Source organism: Natator depressus, chromosome 10, assembly GCF_965152275.1.
Source record: "Natator depressus isolate rNatDep1 chromosome 10, rNatDep2.hap1, whole genome shotgun sequence".
Lineage (NCBI taxonomy): Eukaryota > Metazoa > Chordata > Testudines > Cheloniidae > Natator > Natator depressus.
This window is the reverse complement of record NC_134243.1, coordinates 11,699,101-11,725,250: the sequence shown is the minus strand read 5'-3', so window position 1 is coordinate 11,725,250 and position 26,150 is coordinate 11,699,101. Positions and strand designations below refer to the sequence as shown.

General features: G+C 40.8%; 1 protein-coding gene across 4 annotated transcripts in view; it reads right to left on the bottom strand.

The window, feature by feature from the left end:
- The window catches only part of MAD1L1 (mitotic arrest deficient 1 like 1), a 553,489-nt gene that overhangs the window by 492,829 nt on the left and 34,510 nt on the right, over positions 1-26,150 (bottom strand). For all 4 annotated transcript variants that reach the window (XM_074965202.1, XM_074965204.1, XM_074965203.1 and 1 more), the window contains one exon: positions 7,151-7,237. In XM_074965202.1, coding sequence (XP_074821303.1) covers positions 7,151-7,237 — 87 coding nt within the window. The remainder of the gene's footprint in view (positions 1-7,150; positions 7,238-26,150) is intronic.

The window sequence follows — 26,150 nt, the reverse complement described above, 5'->3', positions numbered from 1 at the left end:
TCAAAACAAGATAATCAACTGGTTACAAACTTTGTCATGTTTACTGAAGGTCTATGCAAGCCTAGTAAAGAATCTTGAAAAACATGTCTAAGATAATAAGAAGTAATGCTCAGAAATGGTGAAAACCCTCAACCCTAGTATATACAGAGGTAGAGTGCAGCTCAGATTCTGAGTCAGTTGGCCAGCTGTACTATCATCTCCCAGAGAAGTGCTGACATACTGATCTTCCTTTCTGTGCCATGCTGTTCTAATCTTTGACTAATAAACTAGAATTCATAAAGTTGAGTAAGCCTAGCTATTTGTCACCTCTTGTTATTGAACTGAATCCAACCGTAACATTAGGTTTCTGCAGTCAGTGGCTCAGTTTCTTGGGCTACTGGCCTGTTTTCTCAGCCCAGTAAGGATTAAACACCATGCCTGGAGAGTCTGTTCCCTTGGCATCTATCCCGGTAAAAGCCATAGCACCAGAGAACTCCTGGACCAGTGGAGAGTTTGGGACTGAGAGGCAAAGCAGGCCTGAGGCCGCCTGGTATGCTGCCAGCATGGAGACGGTTAGTGCTGGTGCCGATGTCATCAGTACTGGAGTCAACAGATGCCCCATGGCCAGAACTGGAGTCAACAGTATGGGCTCTTGCTGGTCTCGTCACAGTACCAGGGACTAATTGGACAGGCCTGCTCCATCCCACGTGCTGGAAGGAGTACAATGCCAGACAACACTTCTCTGAGAAGATGAGGAGGAGTCTCCCTGAGCCCTGGAATGTACCAACTTGTTTTATGGGACCTTTTTCTCACAGCATCAGGAGGAGGAATGACCCCTCTTCATCTTCAGGGAAACATCAGAACCTGAGTGTGGAGTGGGTTCACTTGCCAGATCTGAAGGCGACTGTTGATCAGAAGAGGGCCTCAGTGCTAAAACAGGCCTCATAGCCTGCTCTAGAAGGTGCTGCTTTATCCCCAAGTCTCTTGCCACCTGAGTCTTCTTTCTGAATGACTTGCAGATGGGGCACTACTCTTTAATGTATCCCTTGCCAAGACACAGCAAGCATCTCATGTGAGGGTTACTGTTGGGCACCGCACCCTTATATGATGGACAATGCTTGAACTCTGGTGAGGGTATCACACAGAGCAACAAACTAACACTGAACTAAACCTAAGATACTACTTCTACTACTACAAACAAGGAAAATTGAGACCAAAAGTGTGAGGTGAAGACACCACACCAACTCTATCCATGCGCAATGAGAAGGAACTGAAGGGGTCAAATTGGTGCCGCCCTTATATGGCCAGGGGAAGGGCTAGGGCTGCAGGCCATGAGCACTGCCCTTCCAGGTACTGCTAGGCAAAGTTGTCCTGCTCAGGTGAGCTGGGTGTGCACACACCTACATGGAATACACAACTGCTTCTACTCAAAGAAGAACATTTGATGCATTTGTCAGTGTTCACATACCTCTTTCCCAGTGAACTGTTCTCAGACCACAAAGCACTTCATGAGTCTCTTGTAGTAAAAATATGCAGAAATAATTTCCCAAGAAGTAGGTCTGACATCAGGAGGACAGTAGGTAAAACTGCTATTTAAAAGATCCAAACAATAGAAGGATAGACCTCGTAATGGAAGGCTTCTCTGAACTCACTACCAGCATGTCTACCTGAAACCTTCAATTCCAGGAAAAGAGGAGACCAAGGCAAACCTGCAGCAAAATATTTGGAGTCTGTGGCTTAAGACCTGCCAATGACCAGGTCTATTCAAAGAGGACAGTGAGTCTGCAAATCTTTATGCTCAGAGCTTTCAACTACTGAGCTTTTCTCCAAAGCAACTCATCTCCTTAGCTACTTGGGCTACCTTCTTTTCTAGCACTTTCTTTGTGTCAAGGTTGCAGCAACACATGCCCTGACACTTGTTTATAAACACACAAGACTGCTCCACAACATATGAAGAGGAGATTTATTGGCATTTCTCTGACACTCATCACCATAGCATGTGAGCAACCAATTGAGTTTATAAAAATATGGTTGGGGACAAGCAGAGTGGAAAAAGTTTAATGGTTGGCTGAACTCACTAAGAAGAGTAAGGTACAAGCAGCAGGAAGTATTAAGTCTAAGATCTGGATTTTAGAAAGCTCTCTTTCTCTCTCCGTCTCCTGGAGATGACATGCGTGGGAGCTCATCACAGCACATGCTTACGGCGGAAGCCAGCCATGACTGACATGTTTCTAGAACATTAATTTTGTACTCAGAAGGAGCGAAAGAAAAGAGAAGGAGCTAATCACAGTAGCTAAATGGGCCTAGTAATTAAACTTGTTTTTTTCATTATCTACACAGTGCTCCTCCTAAGTAAGGCCAATTTCTCATAGGCTACATCTCATCAAGCTATCCAAGTGATCCCAAAGCAGTCTTCATTATCCTCTGTTCCTCTAAGCCTTTGGATTGTTATCTTTATTCTACAGTTACCCAGGCTCCACAATACCTCCTGCTGCTGCCGCCTAAAGTATAATTTACTCTATTTACACAACTCACAGCAACACGCTCCAAAACAGCGGTGAGATTCCATCATGCGCTATTAATGGCACTTTCCGCTACATTAATCAGCAGTGCTAAAGTAGTTTTTTTGCTGCAGTTAATGTGCCCAGTGGAAGAGTGGCAGGGACCCTCTCCTCCTCCTCACCAGCACTATAGGAGGAATTTTCCTCTCCTGCCTAGCAAATGTTAGCAACCTCCGAGAGACTCCATACAATTCAGACACAAGCAAAAAACCAACCCACAGTCAAAAGAAATTGACTTAAATTTACACATCAGGAAATTCTGGCCTATGGTTGTGTCTCAAGTGCCCCAATTTGCTTAGGTAGTGTCATATATATGATTTGCATCATCACCTATTCTCTACAGTTCCCTGAAATACTGACATACAAGTAACACTAAGCACTGGCTGTGCCTACACTCCCAACAGCCAGAAAAATCAACGCTAAGCCAGAGCTGTAATGTTACGATAATGTAACCTTTTATGGTACAATAGCCTTTTATTATTTTTTTAATAATGGAAACACTGGCACCACAGGAGCACTATACAACTAGAGGGACCGAAATTCAAGGGAAATGTTAAGTGAAATTGGTTTTGTCTGTTCATTCCTCACAGATGCAATATGCTGTTGTGTACACATTTTACCCATGTCTTCTCCACTCGTCTCGAGACTCCTCTTTCTAGATCTCCCAGGGCAAACTGAACAAAAACAGGCTCCATAGAGAGCTAAATCTGCTCTCCAGTTCTGCAGGAAAGATGTGATTGTGTGTCGCAAATTACCCCCGTTCCATCATTTCCATGCCTGGTTTGTTTTCTGAAGCCCAGTCCTGCTCATACTCAACTACATTAGCAATCAGATCTTCTCCATTAAGGAAACTGGGGGCTGTTTGTTAGACTGCAGGATGAATAGCAGATTGAAAAAATGTCTACAATAATCAGAATACAGGAAAGGTGGGAGGAGGTTCCCCCAATCAAAATAAAATATCAGTAAAAATTATACTATGAGGATCAGGAAAATGATACCAGTCTTGTAAAAGCTCACACAAGCCATTCCATAAAACTCAACCACCACCAACAGCACCTTCACCAAACATATCCAGACCTAATGAATATGCAGTAAAAATCGTTTGGAGAGTGCTGCCATCCTGGAAGTGGGATGTTGCTGATCAGTTAATTATTAAAGCTCTTTCTTACACCACTGATACTAAAGAGCAAAAGAGACACACTAATGAGGAATAAGTCCACGAGCAGGTAATATCATCACTAACCTCACCTTACACTCAATCCTCTTCTGTCAGCCATCAGGTCTCTCACCATAACAATATGGAAATTGGGCTTATAAGTGACTTCCTGCTCCACTACCCAAAAGAGATTAAGATGCTGACTCCTGGTCATGATTTTCCTAAGTATCCAGGTAGTAGAGATTCTAAAATCATTCTCTTAGCAACTATTGAGAAAACTCATCAAAGCTCTTTGGAGCAGGGACCCTGCCTTCCTTTATGTTTTTGCAGTGTATAGGCCCATACATATGCAGGTAACACATCTGTCAGCAGGCTCAACCCTATGACCTTCAGTACCAAAAGCCCAAGACCCTACCACTAAACCTAAAAGGAGAACTACTTTAGTAGTAGTATGCATCCGATGAAGTGAGCTGTAGCTCATGAAAGCTTATGCTCTAATAAATTTTTAGTCTCTAAGGTGCCACAAGTACTCCTTTTCTTTTTACTTTAGTAGTGAGATAGTAGAAGGCTGTATAATTGTTGGGACCAACCACTAGAGGGAGTCATGATCACACACACTAGGCCATTGTATTACATAGGCTCATTTTGGACACTACAGGAAACAAATAAAAGAATATATAAATCAGCTGATGCTGGATATGGGTTCAAGGAAAAAAGAAAAATCGTATTTGCTTTCTTAAAAAGCACTTTACTGTCAGAGACTCAAGATCCTCTCAAACTTTCAAATAATCTGTAATGGAAGATTTTAGAATGTACCTGATTGCCTATACTTTAAGACAGAATAAAATATTAGACAGAAGAAAGGAGAACTTGTCAGTTTTAGAAACTGAACTCACAGGATTGCATCTTAGAAGATTTTAAAAGTTTTAATTTGAGACAGTTTTTACTGCCTGTTTCATTTGAAGGCGCCTTTGAAAATCAAAAAGTAATTTTGATCATGTTTTTGTTTTTAAGTTAAATTGATCCAGTTGTGACCAGCATGAACAGGCACTTCCAAAGGGCTGTTTTCTCAACAAAAAGATTCCTCCTGGCGATTAATAAATTAATTAACAGAATCATTTTTTCTGGCAGGCTGTGAGCAGCAGCCTCCAAAATCAATAACTGTTAAACATTACCACCACCACTTTTATTTTTATTTTGGTCATTTGTTTTTGTTTTTTAAAAGATATCAAACTGGTTTTCCCCTTTAAGCCTCTTGACAACGAACCATGAACCAATTTATCTGGCTGCATCCAGGGGATTTTACCCTGGGCTAACAATTTTAACAACTGGCTAAACAGTTTCAGTAGCACTTAAAGAGTATTTATACTAAGCTTTTATTGCCCTGCTTGAATCCTGCATGTCATTAGTAAGGGAGGGCACAGACAATGATCATCCCCTGAACCAGAATCTACCAGACACTTCAGGAGGCATGTTAGTGAAAGTGGCCTGAGATTAACAGAGAATGTTTAACCACTGCTGAAGTACAGAATATTTGACTGCTGTGTTTTCAACATGTTTATGCTGAAAGTGGAAATGTTGTACGTTGCTGTTGCTTGGACATGTCAGCCAACACCTTGGCAAAGCAGAAAGCCACAAACCCAAAAAACCTTTTAGATACATGTTGTGGTATTGCTTCTAACAAGGACAGACACGTAGATTCAAGGAAATGCCGTGGCTTGGGAAACAGGAGAGAGAGCGCACATGGGTTGAGGGCGAGAGCACACACTACAGCAGAATCACATTTCCTTCTCGCAATGAGCAGCCATGCTTAATAATATTGCCACCTGTAATCATCTCAGCCTGCGAAGTAAACAGATACAGCCTGGCAAACAAACTCAGTCCCCTTATGAAACACCGAAGTATAGTAACTTTAAAGGTTGTATTGCATCAAAATATACTTTTCTAATCTTGGCTGTAGCAGTAACGGTATAGTCAGCAGGTCTCTGGAGAGGGTCCAAGAACAAAGGAGTCAGTCATTACTTAGTTTGTAAGCTCTTTGGGAAATGGACCATATTTTTATTCTGTGTTTGTACAGTGTCTAGATCAATCAGGTCCTGGTCCATGATTGTGGCTCCTTACAAAATAAGTAATAATCCCAACAGAAGAGTTCAATCAATTATAAGAAGTCATCGCAGGCCCACTATTGAATGAAGTATATTTCTCATAGGTTAAGTCTGCGTGGGATGCCAGGATCAAGACAACAACTGCTGCAATTCCAAAGTTAAAGCAAATTCCTTCCCTTCATGCCATATCTCCAGGAAAGGTTAAACAAAACAAAAAACACAACCTCTCCTTTTTCTGGGCGTCTGAAGCAAAATATACAATTCATACCTTTTGATTAGATGATCTATCCAGATAGGGAGTCAAACTGAGAGTTACTTCAAGGAACCAGATCTTAAAGTATTTCCTGCAGAAATCCCAGGATACTGGTCCTCAGGCCAACCTGGTTTGACCAGACTCGGTAACCAAAAAAAGCAGAATTGACATGTTCCCCTCAAACCAGTTCTACATATTCGGGTGCAAGAAGCAGTGTTGGATCTTCTGGGAGCTCTACAGTTCAAACTCTGAACATTGTCACTTAAAACCTGGACTAAACCAAACTTAAATCAGAGGTCTAACAGTGATTAGCGCACAAGACAACTTGTTGCAAAATGCAGCAGATGCACTGATTATATCTCCCTCGTTCCCACACCAGTGTAAAATACCACAGTGCCTATAGAGTCCAGTTATGGTGGCAGAGTCTGGATAATTTTATACCAGCTATATCATGGCAACAAATTAGCTTGCAAAAAACACTCCCAACCCCAAATTCAGCAAGAGGGCCGAAGGTGCAGTAACCCAGGCTCCTCTGAATGTCTAAGAGTAGCCTACTCTCAGAATGCCACTAGCTGAAGCCAGAAATTCAAAGTCTTCTCCCATCACCTGTCAAGTCAAATTTCCAAGTCTTTGAAGTGCTCTTTTCTACTAGCCTAATCACAGTCACACGGACCCAAGGATTCTTAATCTTCCTCTACATTCAGGGGACTAGTCTGTTTAGCTTTAATATCCCTTTTAAAAGTGAAAAGGGTTGGGAAACCAGCTCACATTCCATTTGCACCCTGAAATTATTTCAGCCTCGGAAGTAAGCATGGATAAAATCTATTTTCTCCATCTCCATACATTTCTACATCTCCAATCCCCAAGACCTTTCCAAAAATCTATGGTGTTCCTGTAAGTCACAGTCACAAATGTAACCTTCACCACCAGCATAGTAAGGATAATAACGATACAGAAGATTTCTGGGAGGCAGTAGGACAAAATGAAGAGCAGCAAGTACAAAAAGTATCTGGGACTGCAGCCTTTTATTTTCTCTTTACTTGTATTAAAAGTAACAAATTCCTGCAACACAACATTCTTTGTTGGCAGCACCTACCTGTTTGTGATGGTAGAGTTCTGCTCTTTCAGCACAAGCTCCCTCTGTTGCAGGGCAACAATCTGCCTTGAGAGATCATCAGGGGTCCTAAACAAAACAATAATGGAAAGAGTTAACGAACAGAGACATGCCAGTGGCTGAACAATTAAGTCCCAGGCATGACCACATAAAAATAATGACAGAAAGGCAGACAAGATTGTTGCTATAGGCTAAGGCTGCCACAGTCCATTACAACAGCTGAACTATCACAGGTTTGTATATTGTCAAGCACACACAGTCAGTTGTATTTATTCGGACATCAAGTCCCTGCTGCACTCTAATCCGCCCCCTTCCAATGAAGGGGGCATCAGCCCCATCACACCATATCAAGCCTTAAGGGTCTAAGAGACCACATTTCCTATCCTAAGCTAGTTACGTTTCCCCGCTTGAGAAGAGCGTTTGCCAAAAAGTGCATTGCAATTATCTCTGCCCACACCAAATGCCACAGAACAGCTCCTTCCATTTAGATGGCCAATGAGCACATATGCTATAGGAAAGTGCATACTATAAAGAGAGTCGTCTTATAGCACAGTGGAAAGTGGAAGTAGATGGTGTACACTGACTTTATACCAGAAACAGTCTCAAGACCTAGAATTTACTTGACCGTGTTGCCAAACCGACTAAACATTCAAGATAGCCAAAGACTGCAGATTCTACTTGGTTTACTTTTTAAAACTCAAGCAAGTAAAGGAATTTCAATTCCTGACTAAAAAAGAGACAGAAAATGAATCTTTGAGCCTGCACACAGAGGTTTTGATACACTGAGCAGCACTGCCCTCTACTGGATGGAACACGTCAGGCTAGTTCACATAGCTGAGCTTGAAGAGAAGAGAGACAATTTTTAACACGTCTAGTAAGCATTTGTTTTTGGAGTTAAAGGCTTTGCACCTATTTCCAGTGCTGCATGCAGAAGAGTCACAGGGTAACAGATGTGAGTAAATGGTGGAGAACCAACTTCACTTGCTCCCATAATCTGAAGGAAAACAGATTTAATAGCAAAGACTACTTTTCCTCTAGCTTGATGGGTCATTTGCTATTCAGTTCTCTAATTTCCAATCTGCAGAAACCAGTTTTCAGCCTCTGGGACTCTGATCCAATTCACAAGAAATGCTGATTCTCTTTCCCCACTGTCTACCTAGAAAGTCCTGGGCTGGGGTGGGAATAAACAGAAAAAAAGATATGACAGGGGAATTATAATTGACAAGGGGAATTTGCTTTCATACAAACCAATTATCCTCTCCTTTCCACTACCTCCTCTATCACTTAGTGGTGATTCCATAACAGTACTCACTAGACTGAGCAGACATGAACCCCTGCCATTTGACAGGGATATAATCTTTTGAAACCCTGGCTCATGTCTTGTAACTAAGGCCAGGAGATAAATAGTCTCTTACCAGAACTCCTACGTGTCACACATATTACATGGTGCCAGAAGTAAACTGTATCTTTGGAAAAAATTGAACAAATTAAGCCATCTGAATCTCCCAACTTGGAAGGGAATGAGGCAGAGAACCCAGGAGGGATGGGGAATGGCATCACTTCCAAGATTTAGTGGGAGCAAGGAGCAGTGCAGAGAAATCAAGAGAGACAGAAATCTTCCAGATGCACATATGTGGCAGGTTCAGAGACACTGAAGATCTAAATTCATTCCAGTGGCAGCGTAAGAGGGGAAGGGAGGGGAACCAAGAAAGATGAGCCTGTAAACCTACAGATTAAGGCTTTGTCTACTCTAGGGATTTCAACCACCAGTGACAGGTCTCCAGTGTAAACCCCTACACTGTAGACAGGCAAAAATGCTGTAAGCCACTATTTGTACCCCTGCCTGATACTGGGATAAGTTGCATCCATGCAAATCCCCCTAATAGCAGATTTGCCTGCCTGCAGTAGATGTTTCCACTGGCATAGTTACACTGGTGGCTATATATCCAGGATAAATCACCACTGTAATCTAAACTTGTCTATTCAAACATTTCATGAATTCATACCCTGCAAAAATGTCACCTGGGAAAGACAGTTTCGAGAAACCAGGTGCAAAGTGAGACTATTGATCATTATGGATCTTTGTATGGAAGCAAAGACATTCAAATTTAAACAATTAAAAAGATGGACCAATTAGAGTGCAAATTATTTGGTGTGTTACATGCAAAAAAAATGATGTGGAAAATATAGTATGTGATCAAGTAATTATAGATTATCATAACGCATACACACAAGGAAGATGAATCACATTTGTAAAGGCAACCTTCATTCTGGAATTTTCTAATTTTTGAATGCCTGCCTTTGTAATCTTAATGTTCTTTTTAATGTTAGGAGACGCGGGGGGGGGTGTGTGTGTGTGTTCTGTAATATACTGTTTTTTTTATAAAAAGCTAACTGAAAATCAGAAATATCATGTTGGCCATATTGCATTTCTATTAGCAAAGTTCATTCATTCATAGATTTTTAAGGCAAGAAGGGACCATTAGATCCTATCAGATAAACTCTTGGATAACACGGGACACAGAATTTCATCCAAGTACTCCTGTCCAAGCACAAAAACTTTGTGACCTTTAGATCTTCAACACAGCTCCTGTCTCAATCTCCCCACCAGCTCATCACCCTTCTCTATTTCAGACAAGCTGCATCTCTTTCTGTGCTGCCTTGGCACCAGCAGAGGGAGCACTAAAAGACCAGGAGACTAGACCATCTCTTGGCTCCCAGTTCTGGTGCCCAGTACTAGAGCAGCCCCAACAATTAAGAGGAGCAATTAGAGGGAAAATTCTGCTCAGCCCTGGGATGGAGTATGCTCTGTGAGGAAGGTGCACACTCAGGCTGGTCAACACAGAGCTGTAAGTGGATGAAGCATTCTCAGTGCAGGCAGAATCCTCAGAGAATTTAGCTGCCAAATGCTAACAAGTCAGTGCAGCATGTGTGAACTACAACACTCAGAGGCTTACAACTCATCCAAATGTGGGCAGATTTTCACAAGAATGGCAACAGGTAAATCCCTGACAGCAGGGTGACCACTGCTGCCAAATTCTGAGTTGCTGCGCCAAATTACTAAAACTTCTCAGTGTTAAGAGAATCAGTTTTAAGAATTTTTAATATGAACAAAAGTTCCCTAATTTCATTCTGAGAAATGCCTGAAATATTTTTGCTGAAACTTAAAAAAAATTCAGCTGTAAGCAGACTCCCAACATGGAAGATGTCAGTTAAAGTTTGGCAAAACTTATAAGCAACTGCAAAACAAGGTCTTTTAATGGAAAGTGGTCAGAAAATCAATGATGTTCAGAGATAGCAGCTGCCAACAGATTTCCAATCAGAGGCCAAATCATCCTCCTCTGTCACAGGGTTCAGGTCAACAATCTAACCTCCAACCTCATTTTATTAATTGGCAGCTTTGGGGTTTGTGGTTATTTTTGGTTGACGTGTTTTACTAGCATTTGATTTAAAAGAAGGAGTGTGCAGATTGACAATGAAGTTAATAGAGATTACCTTCTGCCATGCAACAGGGGTATTAGCTTTCTAGAAACTAAACCATATGATGGGGTCCAGGAAGTAAAACCAGTCTCTTGCAAGTAATCATCTATGTCACACCTTTATTACAGATTCCAAAAACTATTCACATCAAAATCCCAGCCAGGTCACATAAGGTGCCTTCTAGGTCATCAAAGCCAAACTCCGCACACTTTTCCCACTTTGCTTTTTAAACATACGCACATGCAATGAAACTAAACCAGCCCAGCTTTGGTACCGAACAGGGCAGGTCAGAATCTACATTTCACTCTACTAACAATGGACCTTCACTGATATAAAATGGTCCTCTCTCTTCAGAGGTTTATGGAAATAGTGGTGAATGAAAAGATGGCAAGTACTTGTCAGCATCCCAGTACACACTGAACGCTCCTGCATTTGTTTGCCTCAAGCCTTTTCATTAGCCTCACTGAACATACCACCACCCAGTAACTATAACAGTTCATACCAGTGATTATTAGAGAATTAACCAGATCACTTTTAAAGGACCTGCCTTGTAAAACTAGCAACCAACCTCATATCCATATTTTCCCAGCACCCATTGCTACTTCAAAGAAGTTAAAGCATCTAGCGTTTTTCTCCACTTTATCCCCAATATTTCCCAAGCATGCATATGGAACAGGCCTTTCCTCACATTGTGTAACATGTACCCAGTGCAAACTCATGGACAAGGATTTTTCACAGTATAATGGAGAACTCAGACCTGAGCTTCCACAATGCAAGTTTGATTGAATTGCACAACTATACACACAGACTTAGTGACCTGATTTTGGGGTGCAAGGTTGTTAGGTATTTACTCGTCCTCTAAACGACTATAAAAAATGGACAGAAGGGCAAATGAAAAGACACAAAGCAGCTTCGGTATTTGAATTCCAGTCATTCAACTCCTGTCTGACTCTCTTGAGCAAAATGCAAGGAGCTGAAATCTGGATACTGCTTTTTCCCCTCAGAGATCAAATCTCCTTCTGCAATAAACCTCAAAGCAAAATCCTCCTTTTCAGTATCTGGGAAGCAATAACCAAACAGTCAGGAGCATTTGATACCAATTTAGAAACAAGGTTTTTGCCCTAAGGTACAAATTAGCCCAGTAAGGCTTAGAGCTGGAGTAAGGAAGTCAAGAGACAAAATTACACTTAACCAAAGCACTCAGATTTTCTTTGAAATACAGAAAATTTGAAAAAGGAGCAATTTAATAATGATAAAAAAAATCCACAACTGCTCAAATGAAGTGAAAAATTAACTGAATAGGATGCCCATCCAAGTTACTCTGCTTTAGTCAGCGAGCTTTCAGACTACCATTGGCAAACGTTATGCCAAGATTTTCTTCATCCACTCAACTGGAATTTTGTAGAAAATTGCCAGAAAGTTTCTCCGTTGTGCTGTCTTAGTTAAGAGGCTATTAGCATTTCTGTTATAAACTCCAATACTTTGGCATTTAGAACTAGCTGGTTTTAAAAGCATTAAGCTGAGACTCAGTAAACAGCCTAGACGCTAACCTTTTTTGGTTAAAAAAAAAGTAAAATTGGATAAAAATGTTTCTTCATTTAAAATTTATTAGAACATCCACATCTTATTGCAGGTGTTTCAAAGTCATATAGCAAAGGGAAAAGATTTGACTTGAGCTAGATCTTTGAAGTTACTCTTTAGCTATGGATGTGCAAAGCAAAAATAAGACTAAATTGTTAAAAAAAATTGGGCTATTGTGTTTTGAGGATTGAGGCCTTTTAGATTTTTTGTTCTTAAATAAACTATTGAAGCTACCGAGATATTTACATTTGTATAATACTGTGCATTCCATTTATAAGAATCACTGATATAAGAATCAACCACATATAGTGATCAAAACCACTGGGACAAAATCATTCCTATACTAACTAACATACACTGCTTGTAAGAATCAACCGCTTATAAGAATCAAATCATCTCGGATGGATGTGATTCTTATAAAAGCAGTGCACTGTACTAAAATGCTCTAAGTAGCAATTTTTGCTCATGCATAACTGCTTTAAAGTCTCTTCATGAAACATTTCTGCATATTGCTTTAACTCTGCAGGACTACAGACACACACTGTGGGTTCTAGAGTAACAGCCGTGTTAGTCTGTATTCGCAAAAAGAAAAGGAGGACTTGTGGCACCTTAGAGACTAACCAATTTATTTGAGCATAAGCTTTCGTGAGCTACAGCTCTAAGGTGCCACAAGTACTCCTTTTCTTCTTGCTGTGGGTTCTGCAACTCAGCTAATTTAAAGTCATGTTGAATTGAAGCAAGGCATGCCCAAACTTTTGGGACGAAACTTTATTTTAATCTATTTTTTAAAGAAACCACTTCCATAAGGTCCTATAAAACAGTGACTATTCAACAGACTAGAACAGTTATGGACAAAAGACAGTCACTGAACACTTGTTAACAAAAATAAAATGTTAGGAACAGATTACCAGGCACTACCGCTTCTCTTCGTCAAACCCCCAAATCCTGCTAATGCTCTCACCCCTGAAAGGCACTTGCAAAATAAAAAAGGTTTGGTTTGTGCCCTTTTCTGCTTCTTTCTGATGTTAAGGCATCATGAAAGGATTTCCAACCCTACCAAAAAAATAAAACAAAAAAAAGTTTTTCTTCTGCTTTTACATTTTGAAATCCAGATTCCTTCGCGTCTGGAAAACAGTGACCATGTCTACACTATAGTGTATATGTGTCCTACACAGACAGAAGGATTTTTCTGTCAATGTAGTTAATCCGCTTCGACAAGAAGCGGCAGCTCAGTTGACAGAAGAAGCCTTCTGTTGACCTAGCTGTGTCTATACTGGGAAATGAGGTCGACCTACCTAAGGCACGGAGGGCATGAAATTTTTCACAGCCCCAAGCAACACAGCGAGGTTGATCTAATTTTTAACTGTAAACCAGTGTTCCAAAATTTCTAAGTGTACACCAGGCCTCTGATGTCTGAAGAACAACAGTAACATGGCAATCACACAAGAAGAGTGAACTGAAAGTTGAGGTCGGAAGGGATTTTTAGGGTATGTCTACACTGCCCACGTTACAGTGCGGCCGCAGCAGCGCTGCGACGTGGGCAGTGTAGAGATGCTTTATTGCCGGGGGAGAGTTCTCCCAGCAATTAAAAAAAAAAACACCCTGAACAAGGGGTGGTAGCTTTATCATCGAGAACACGGCTCCTGGCGATAAAGCACTGTCTATACTGGTGTTTTTCAGCACTAAAACTTTTGTCGCTCAGGGGGATGTTTTTTCACACCCCTGAACTACTAAAGTTTTAGCTCTGAAAGTGGCAGTGTAGACACAGCCTAAGTTAGTCTGTTTAAAACTTTTTATATGTGATTTAACACCTATTTTGGTGCTTTTTAACACCTATTTAACGTCTAATGGTTGACTAATTACATTTTGAATAAGGGAAAATGTCACCTCTTCAAATTTAAGGTTTTAAGAACTCACAAAAAACCTAAACTTATACCTCCTAATGGACCTCCAGTACAATCAAAGGTGACAAGTCTTCACATGCTTAATATTTCTGCATTTAAAAAAAAAAAAAAAGAAGTGGGGGGAGGGGGAAGAAGAGCAGTGAATGGAATACTACTACTGTCTGAAAGAAAGAGGGAGCCACAAGCAATCCCAACTTCTGGAGATCTCTTCATCTAGAAAATGTTCTCCATATTTGGACAGTAGTATCAGCAAATTCAGTTTCTTCTGGCAAAAGTGAAAACTGAATTAATCTATAAATCCAGCACTTCAAAGTCTGGCTAACCATTTGGAGCAGGAAAGGGACTCACTTGTGTGAAAGTGTTTTAGCAGGACTCTTGGAAAACATAAGGACAATTAATGGCTAACTCTCTGCTGGACCAAGAACAAAATCACCAATGAATCCAAAAACGCATAATTTGGGAACAAGAGTGAGACAAGGGGCTAAGAGAGATTCCACTCAACATCAGAGATTTTGGACCAAAACAGTTTTTCCCCACTTCCCACAAGTTAAATCAGAATGGGCATCCCAACAGCTGGTCTCCTGTGTTTCAGTCCTGCCTTCAGCGTATGCCAGGGTTCAACAGGATCTGCTTCGTCTTTCATTTTGGAAAAAAAATCTAATCAATCAACACTTTTTGAATTTTATTGTAGCACCCACCCTATTTTTTGGTCATTTTGTTCAAACGTCAAACATAGAAGGCTGGAACACAAAACTCAGCAAGAACACACATTGTACGCTTCAGCGTGCCCTGCGAGTGAAAAGCTTCAGAGTCCTAAAGAAGGCACAATGCTATATTTTGTTGTGTACTACAGAACACAACTGATAATAAAGATTGCAACGTTTTCTGTTTATTCTCAAGAACAAGGACGTCAATGATGCTTGCCTTCAACGCGGAAGTCACGGCACTCCAGATGACATGACATCCAATCTTCAGTTTTGAGGTGCCCCACAGGGAAAGAAAAGCAGAGCTGTTAAAGTTAGATTTGAAAATGTTTAGGCAGGATTACAATGCTCTTCAGGCTGCAATGAATAAGAGATTTGTCCTTCAAAGGGGAAGCAGCTCAGCCAAGTCATCACTATGGGCTTCCAGATCTCTCTGCAGCCAAACTGGCAGTGATGTATTCTAATAGCTGGAACCATCTGGCGAGATGGCAGAGGGAACATGGCAGATGATACAAACCCTTAAGAATTTGCCGACAGGTTCAACAGTGCCTATTTCACCAGAAATCCACTGTTCTTTCCCTACTAAGTAGTGAATATAGCCTCTGGCTTTATGTACCTCCTGGGAAGTTTACTTTCATGTTCAAGAAGAATTCCTGGGAGGTATGTAATGCCAGAGGCTATATGCATTGTCACTCTCTCAACTTTAGAGAAAAGAGAGTCATAAACATCTGTCTCTCCTAAAGGATTCTCTTTAGTGATAGCAAGACTGGACTTTACTGACAGTCAAAGTTAACTTGAAGCTTCTGTACCCTCTGAGATGGGAATGTGTGAACAGGTTGTTTATCTAACCTTGTGGAGATGTTCAAGAGATTAGATTTATTCCAATTAAGTCACTATACAGATTTTATTCCAATTAAGTCACTAACAGATAAGTTTGCTGGAAGCCAGAAAAAGACTCCAGCTCTTAATAATGACAAGCACATCCACATATAAGCTCAATTTGTAGTACTTCTAACCCACAGGAGTGCCCTTTAATTGCTCTGCTGTTTCACATTACCGGGATTCCAGCACAAAGTTGACTAGTAAGTCTGACGGGGGCAACCTTTCTCTTCTCTCTGTTTAGCTGAATGGGTTTTGATTTTTCAGCACAGAAGCTAATGCTTTATTACATGAATAATTCAAAAAATACTGCTGAATCTAAATCCTTCACTTCTCCCTGGTATTTATAAAGCATCCAGAAATATAGTTTTCTAGATTCCTGATTTTGAGGCAAGAGGAACTATTATTAATGACTGTCTGCAGGTCCTTGCGAGAGTCTACACTATATTTTTAGCCATCTCCCGTATAATTCTTATTTACACCTAATTATAATCACATCCCTCTTCTGTCTCACAGCTAGAACTGCCATTTTCAATAGGAGTTGAAGCTACCGTTTCAGCTAAAACTACATTAACTTGGAAAAATCTTTTTTTTCTTTTTCAAACTCACCCAATGACTTTTTTAGTCACAGGGGAAATGAGATTTAGAATGAAGGTGGGTTTAAATGGGGTGCTAGGATATTTTCAGGTAGGGAAATGGGGTTAAGCCCACTGCTGCTATGAATTAAAAGCTGTTTCAACTTACACAAAGACTACTTCAAGGTTTGTAACAACAGGTGTTTCACCACTGGTGGAGGCAGAAAGTGAATCATGCTGGTTTCAGCAAACCAGTAAGAAACCTTACGGGAATATGAAGAATCAATGGCTTGTGCCAATGTTTGTTATTTATCAATAGAGGAACAAAAACAATAACAAACATAGAAGAGTTAAGGAAGCTGTTGGCATAGGTCAGTGACATATTTGTTGCATAGTTATTCGTATTAGGGCAGCACCTAGAGGCTCCAGCTGAAATTGGGGCCCCATGTGCTAGGTACAACACATATCTAGTTAAGACTGCTCCTGCCCCAAAGAGCTGACAATCTAAATAGACAAGACAGACAAAGGGTGGGAGAAAGGAAGTAGTCTTATTTTACAGATGGGGATCCTCTGAGGCAGCGAGATTATTTGATTTTCCCACGGTCACCAAAAAGTCTGTGTCATAATCCATAAACTGAACTCAGGTCTCCCAAATCTCAGACCAGTGCTTTAACCACAGGACCCTCCCCTTCAAGTGCATTCTGGGAGTCTACCATTTTTATCCTGCCTCAACTTGAGACTCAAGCTTTTGCATGGCCTTAACCTCCTGTTCAGCTATTCCATGATTTCCACACTGCTCCCTACTCTGTTCATTGGCCATTCACAGCCCATTTGTCAGGTCCTGGTTTTAACAAACACTGTGAGCACATCGAGCAGCCCTCCACCATCAGTCTCAGGCCTCTGACTTAATCAAAGTACCGTTCTCGCTCAGCTGTCCACAAGCCGGCAACTCAGCCAAGCAACTTCAGGAAAATGAATTACACACATCCCCAGACACATGTAAATAAAATGAAGAAATTTCAGATTTACAGTAGCTGCCTTCAAACCCACTCCCCCAGCTCAGGGAGGATTAAAAGGACTTCAAAGAAGCCCGAGTTCCAATTAAACCAGTGTGACCACCCCAGGGATGCAAGAACATTCCTCTGATTAGTGAGATGCACTCTTTGAACTGTTTAGCTAAAAAAAAGCTTTCAGAACTTTAAACAAATGCAGTAATTCTCTCGCTTGACTTTTGTTTTATTGTTAAGTTTACAACCAATTGAATATTCAAAGCGAAGGACAAATAATCACTCAAACCAAAAGTTTTATGCAAGCTCACTAGTACATCAGCACTGATGAATGTAAAATGATTCATCAAGATCTAATGCAGGAGTTTCAGCACTATTAGGCTGGGTCAAGTCTCTAGAATAGAAAGCAGAACCAGAGAAGTGTCAGAATTTTTAATGGGGTGCAGGAACACCCAACATGACTCCCAGGACAGGACAGGAGCAATTCCCAATCCAGTGCTACAAATCACAAAAATCTCACCAGCCCCCTAACCTCTTCTCTTCACTATGGGGCACAAAACATCAGCCCCACTGGCAGAAGACCGACCTAGTTCCAAACTTCTGCCTTATCTCCACAGCATCCACTCCACGGAACCCCAATTCCAAGCCTCATGGTACCAAACCCTCCAACGCAACATGCCAGTAGAGACTTTATCTCATCTCATCAGCACGCATCAGTTTAAATGAAATCCTTGTGTCATTTTACGCCTAGCACTACAGATCAAGCAAAACCCCACAACAGCTTTCTGTTCCCAAAAAAATAAAAAAGTTTGCATTATGTACTCTGAAAGTTTCAACATCAGAAAGAGTGATGGACAGAAGTACAATGGTGGGGAACTAACTGTGTCTTGGTGTGTGCCAAAGGCATTCAGTGCTAAATGGATATAATAAACCCTCCAGTGAAAGCCAAACCCCCATCACCCACAAATAATGAATAATTCATTTCAGAAGGCAAAAACAGATTTAAAGACTCATTCATAGAAAGTGCAACTGCTGGAGTGTAATCGCATTAAAGATGTAAACAGCAGCATTTCAGCAATTACTGTTCTCCTTTTGCCAGCTCACTCTCCATCAAACCCGTACGTCAGCTGAGCTGCCTGCATCAAGCACAGGGTTCAGAACAGCCAAAAGCAATTACAACTTCCCTGCGTCTCTGCCACAGGCTTCTGTGACTGGGATTAAGATAAGGGTTGGATTGGTGTCACAAGCACTCTGACACCATCTTGGCTTACTGCTATAATAAAGTTTCAGTCACTTTCAATGCCTGAAGCTGTGATGGGAGGCACTAATAAACTTAACAGATCTACAGCCTATAAAATTTGAAATGTATTTATGGAATGGAGAAGAGTTGCACATTCTCCCCAGTAAAAAGAGAGAGAAACCACTGTAACTGCTTTATACTTTACATTGCTGTTTCTCTGCTCTTCCCTCATAAACATAAATTCTGATTTTAGGATTTGATTTGTGTGTGCTGTAAACCACAATATAAAAAGGTACCTATAACCCATTATTCTTTTTTGGGGGGAGCAGTGAGGCCATTCCAGAGCCAGTCACCATAGTTTCAACTATGAAGAGATTTTGAGCCTCAGACTGGATTTCAGCTAGCTGTCCATTTCCTATTTACTAAGCCCCAACCCTCCCTTGGATTTGGGGCTTGCTGCTCCTGCATGTTAGTAGTGTGGCTACGAAGAGCGTACAAAACACTTTCGTGAGTGAACCTAGGGTGCATCACGTTTGGACAGGTCCTCAGAGACCAGCTGAGGCTGGTCACAGTTGGGAGAGGTTGTCTGAGATTGGTGAGATATTGTAGTCCATCTGTATTTTAGAATGTAGGCCTGGATGAGAGTCCTGTTTAGCGTTAAAATTGTTTTACATAAATTTTGTAACAGATGCAGCCCCTGGGATGGGTGCAGAGAACACATACAAATGAATAAATAAAGCTGCCGTGAAACCAGTAGGCAGATTTGAGTCACCAGTACACAGCTGCTTTCATTGGCTTCCTCCCTTCCTCAGTTCCTTTGGACCCCAAACTTTGTTGTTATTTACAAAGGAGTGTTTCAAACCACTTCAGCAGTGCTGGGAATTCAACTTGATCCTCTGTTAGTGGAAAGGCACTCTCCAGTCCCAGAGCAGCCCTCCCTCCTCCACTGAGCCACGCTTTCCCAAATGAAACCCACTGATTTCAGCACTCTCTCTCAAGAATGGAAAGATCAGAACTGCACATTTCCTGTTATGTTTCATAATTAACAAAACTGCCAAAAACAGGATAAAAAAACCAGAGGCCTAAGAAAACCACGTTCCTTTGCTCAACAATCACTTTGCATAAATGTTAGTGCTTTATTCACTAGACAGTCATGTAATATACCCAGGATCATTGGACTCAGATAATGATTTGTCCTGAAGAGCTTTATCACACCACTGATGAACAAAATCTGCAGCATGCTGAAGAGAGACAATGCACTCTCTTTGCACTGGATTAGTACGAGTTATAGAAGACCTAATCACAGGTATTATTCCTAGGACTGGATCTGTCCCACAGAACAAAGGAAAATGACCAAGACAACGTGAGGACACTCCCCCTAAGGAATAAAAGAATATGGAAGGGGCTAGCAGTATGAGCCTCTAAAATAAAACCAACATTATCCTGTATGTTTGTCTCCCAACTACAGCTACCCTTGAAGGTTAGAACCAGATGTGTTCTCCACTAGCACTGGAGGGACCATGCTCAAACTCCTAGTACAGCAAGCATGACCAGAGCTATGGGAGATTCAAATATTTCCTTCAGGGAAGCTCCATCTTCCAACCCTGGCCAGTATGTAAACAATCAGAAATCCCACATGCACATTTATCAGAACTTGTGTAAAGCCGTCCAGTTAAACATTTTTTTAAATTGGGTAAAGTATACACCTGCCCACAGAGAAGGAGAGGGAGCTGCTTATTGATTTCACATCAGGGCTACTTCAGGCAAGAGGGTGAAGAGAACATAACAATCAAGTCCCCCTCCCTCTTACATCCTCCCCTCAAAAAAGCATAAAAGCTTTGAATACATGAAAACAGCTCAGCTGTGTAGTCACCCTCAGAAAAGCCATCAATTACCCAAATTGGTTGTGTGACAGAGAAAGGAATAAATATGAGACTGGGTCAGGGCTGCTCTGGAACTAATTTCTTGGGGAAGAGAGAATTTTCACAAGACGGAGTGGTTTTCTCCTCCTCCTTCCCCCTTCACACCCTCACTCGCCTTCAATCATGTCATGCCCCAAGGAGACAGCAAAAGAGGATTTCATTAATAAATTTATTTCAACTTTCTTTTCAATGGTGCTGAGAAATGTATGCAAATCCATTCGTAATTAGGTTTAAAAATTCCATTTCATGGGATAATCAGACTTCAAAAAACTCAATTTTAGTTTTAATCAGATTTTAACAAGGATATTAAGTCCATTTCGTTCAGAAGAGGGAGAAATGGTGAATTTAACACAAAATGTATTCAAGCTTAGCCCTGGGAGATAATTAAATAAAATTAATTTGGCAAGGGTTGTCTGTAAATGGAAACACTCCAGTCAGCAGAGCACGTTTCTGAAGGAAACAAAAGCAGTTCATTACTGTACAAACAGATACAATGCTTACTGTTCAGACAGAAGAGAACTGCAGCTTTTCTACAACAGCAAGATGACCTGGGTTCTCAAGCTCCCTCTGACAAACACAGCAGGTTACAGAGGAGAAACAAGCAATGATGGGGGTCAGTGTTTTCTACCCTCTTCAGCTAAGCCCCTTAAACTCACCCAGAGGAGAGTAAGATATGAAAAATGCAAGCAACACACACAGATGTGAGAAATTCAAACCATTATAAACAGGAAAGGTTTAAAAATGATCTGACTGCAGGAGCCTCTCTTTAGGGAAATAGAAACACAGGTGATTTTAAGAGATCATTGGCAAAATTCAGACCAGGCGTAATTACATCAAAGTCAATGGGGGATGAATTTGGCCCCATATACCATGTCTAAATCCCAGTCTGACATAAAAAAGTAGACAATGCTCCCCTGGCCAACACAGTCAGACAGACAAGTGGACTTTCTACAAGTAGTAGGAAGAATGTAAACATGCAAATCTAATACACACCCACGAGCTGCCAGAAGTTTTCCATTTTGAAAAGTCACAGGAACATTGTTTAGAGGGAGGGAAGATACCAGCAGAAGTCAAAATGCTATGCAATCTCTAACACATTTCCACTCTTTCACTCTTATTCCCTATTCCTCTCTCCTCGTTCCTTTTCCCCCCTCTCAGGTCTATACCTCTTTTCATATTGCTCCTTCCTCTTGAAATAATACCAAGTTCCAATCAACCAATCACTTTCTTTCTCCCCTTCGGACTCATTTCTTAATCAACAACTTCCTTTCTTGTTTTTGTTACCAATAATCTCTTTGTATCTCATTTACCTTACTTTTAACTCCTGTCATGTTTGCATAAGCTCTTTAGTGCGAGGAACTTGTCTCTCTTTCTTGCAAATTATCACAAAATTGTAGTGCTATATAAACCCACATAGAAATACCTTAAGAAAATATTAAAACTGCATGGTTAAGCTCCCCAAAGTCAGTAAATTGCAAAGTTAAGATTGTAAGCACAACCTTAGCTCTGCCCCCTATAGTGTATGCATTAAGGTCCTGATTCATTTAAGCACTTAAACACATGCTTAACTTAAATGGGACTTAAGCATATGCTTAATTATGTGCTGGAATTCCCTTCTTAAGTAGGAACACTTGCCTGAATCAGGGCCTGAAAATAGTTTCCTTATGCGGACACACAATTTCTCAAACATATCATATTTTTCTTACAACCTTAGATACACATGTGCGGCACTTTATATTACTGGGTACTCTATGTATGTTGGGGACAGTCAATTAGATAGATTCAGTGCAACAATGTAGAATTGTAAGTATGTCATCAATAAGCCACCTACTTTGCAGCTATGTTAGCACCCCTGAATTCTACTTAAGTAAGGCTGCATCACGGTTGAAATAAAAACGTACAGGACATGGGAACAAAATTTAAGATACATACCTTAGAGAGAAGAGAATTTATGGAAGAGTATAAGTTTGTAAGCATATAATGGACCATTACAGTTAAAACAGTGCAAGTTTTTACAAATGTCAACATAACACAAGATGTTTTTTCACATCCACAGTTAAAGAAAAAATGGATTATGTTATAATGTATTAGTTGAGAAATAGTGTGGCGTTCCATCATTGAAGGTATCATAAGGTTTACAGAGAATAGTACATACAGCCACCTAATCCTACCACCTCCACGGTAAGAGGTACTCGGTCACCAAGACAAGTGGTCCAGCGAAGCAGAAGGCAGGGCACATCTTGCCAAAATCCCACTGGAAGTGATCAGGACTAAATGAGATGCTAGTCACCAGCAGGCTTCATGTCATCAATGCCGCCCTGAACTCTGTGGATACTCAATTTGCAGGCAACCACCAGCTGCCACAAAGCATTAAGTCTGGGAATGGAAAAATCACTGACCAACTGCAAAATGTAATTTTGCCAATTGGACATGCACTAGCCAAACGGAATAAAAGGGAATTAATTCATTGGATTAAACTATCGACTTTCAACTTGAGTCAATAGCAGATCTGTGAAGAATCACAGGAAACTACCCAAGCCAATTGATGAATAGACTAGAAGTTGAGTCCCCATCTCAGGACATCTATATGAAGCACTAACACCTCCAGTCAAGACAGTGAGCAAGATGCCCTGCACTTGCCCTCCCAAAGAAAAGCCAGCAGGATACCAAGACCTCCCTTAACAGCTTTTTGTTTACAACAGAAACAGAGGGACAATTCCTATCCCAACTCATGGCTGAAGAGATCTCATTGAAGGAAAAACTGTTCGGGTTTCCTGTCAGCAGGATGTATCTTGAGAGGGAATCTGGAATTTCAGATTTCTCCCTACCCCATATATTCCATTGCCATGGAGAAAAGTCTTCCTGACAACCTTCACTTTCCCAGGTAGCCTGACCTCTCACATGTAATATCACTGATGTGATCAGGTATTCTAGAATAGAACCGAAATGGTCAGTAGAGTTCAACTTCAGTGACGGTCTACAAACTCCAAAAAGGACCTCTTAAGTTTGTTTCTCATCATTGTTGCCTTTTTCTATTACACTGATCAAAAGACACGGCACTTGTAAACCAGGCTGACATCATCAGAGTTCAGGATGTGGTAAGGAGGGGGACAGATATGAACTGAGAATGAGGCAGGAGCCAGAAAAGGAGAGAGGATAGATTCAAGAACAAAGACGACATTTCTAGAAAGGCCAAAAAGGCATATACAGTGGATGGTGCTCAGAGTCAACTCTATAGCTTCAAACTCACTTTATAACAAGGTACAATAAAAATTGAGAACTGTTTCAATGTTAGGTAGTTTGCACCTGCCATTCCAGAGCTCATGGGTCTCATACAGCAAAGCTGCTCTGTACAGAACATGACTTCATTATGAGAATGTTCCACTGTCAAGTGACTATACTAGGAAAGTTTGCAAAACATATTCCAGTATATCAGCAGCCAGTAGGCAAAAACTACTAAACTTGCAAAAAAAGTTTCCAAGTATGCTCCCTGGACCCCTGACTGCATAAGAGATGGCAGGTATTCCTGCCCTCCCCTCCTATGGTAATTGATTAGGCTGCACTGAGTTGTGGACAGGTTTTATTTGCCTCCTGCTGAGAAGGCTTGGCTCCATTTTCTACACACTTAACACTCTAGTCCCTCAGAAATCCTAATTTAAAACAGCAGCCCTGAACACTCAATTTCAACAGTCCAGATCAGCGCTTTCAAAATTATCATAGGAAACTAATTTATTTCAGGTGTTTGCTAAACACACAGATTCACTGGGGCCTCATCACCTCCCATCTTTGCTTTCAAAACATAAATCTTTGCAAATTTCACAGGCATAATTCCCTGGATGACTCAGTTCAGTGTCTGCTTTCATTCAGCCGGCTCGCTTCAGGCAGTTCTTTCTAGTCTGCAACTCTTCCCCATCAACTCTGGAAGAACAGAGGTGTAAGCCAGCAAACCTACAATACTGCACTTAACAGCATATCAAATGAAGCATCGAAGAGCAAGGGAGAGAGGCGGGAAAGCAGCAACAAATAAATCAGATCACAAGTTTACAACCAGGTTTGTGTGTCTGATTTTATCTCCTCAGCTAAAAGTACAAGAAGAATAGGATTGATTTCAAGAGACACCATCAACTTAAGAACACTACTTCTGTCTGTAAATCATTTATCTATTATTGTTACAAGTCAAGATTATTTATAAAGTTACTTACCTGTACAGTAACTGAAGTTTTTTGAGGTAGGTTGCCTATATGTATTCCACTTCTGATATACCATATGTATGTGAGATCGGAATTATTTGGTCAGCAGCATCTGTTGAGCCATGCCTGTGCCTTACATACCCTTTCACTACCTGAGGGCATAAAAGACAAAGGAAGGCCAACAAATGCATAGTTCCTTCACCAATACAGAGTCCAGATATTATAAGTCTCCATAATAGCAAGGAAGGAGGATGGGGCGTGGAATACATAGACAACATATTTCAAAGAACTCCACTGTACAGATAAGTATCTCTCTCTTTTGCGTAGTTGTCTATTTTATGTAATTTATTTCGCAAACAGTAACCTGATAGAGGGAGTTTAATTAAAGCCTGTAAAACAGCTCTGCCAAATCATGCATCAGATCATGTCGTCTCTACTAAAGAATAACACCTAATAAAAGTATGGATAGTTTTCCAAGTAGCTGCCTTACATATGTCAACAATAGGGACACTTGTGAAAAAAGCCACAGAAGTTGCTTGTGCTCTGGTGCAACAAGCCCCAACCTGACCAGGTGGATCTAAGAAGCTATCTTATCACAAAGTTTGATGCAGTCTGCAACCCATTTAGACAATCTTTGGGTTGACATTGCTTGACCCTTTGATCTTTCAGAAAAGGCAACAAATAGTCTTGGAGAGACCCCAAATGGTTTTATTCTATACAAATAAAAATATAGGGCTCTAAGAACATCTGAAATATGGAGTGCAGCTTCTCCTCCAGAAGAATGTGGCTTTGGAGAAAAAAAATTAAGTATCAGTTTACATTAAAATCCAATACAACCTTCAAGGAGAAACTTAAGATGTGGTCTAAGTGCAACCTCGTCCTTACGAGATGTAATATAGAGTAGTCCAGCCACAAAAGCCTAAAAACCCTTGAGGACAATGTTCAGATCCTAGGGAGGACAAAGTTCTTGTACTTGTAGAAATACGAGTCAGACCCTTTAGAAATGTGACCACCAATAAAGAAAAAAAGTTATGATCCTGAATAGGTGTGTGAGGAGCAGATATGACTGCTCAGTGAACTTGCATAGAATTGATAGAGACACCCATACTCTTTAAAGATAAAAGGTATTTAAGGATATGAGGAATCTCAGTTCTAGTAAGGCAGGCTGTGTTGAGAGGACCAGATTGAAAACCTGTTCCTCTTAGCAGCATAAATAGTTCTGTAGCATCTTTTCATGCTATGGATTAGGATGTTCTGCACATCTCAAGAATAAGTTCTTTCTAAATCCATTAAACAGACAGCATCCAGGGCAGTGAGATAGTGAGATGGACAGTGTGAATACACAGTCTTCCCTTTATCCTGAGAGATCACGTCTAGGGATAGTAGTAATGAGAGCCTCATCAGTTCTGGAAACCAATACTGCCTGGGATAGGCTGGAGCTAAGAGGATCATCGTACTGTTTCTTGTCTGACCTTCTTCAACACTCTTGGAATGAGAGGA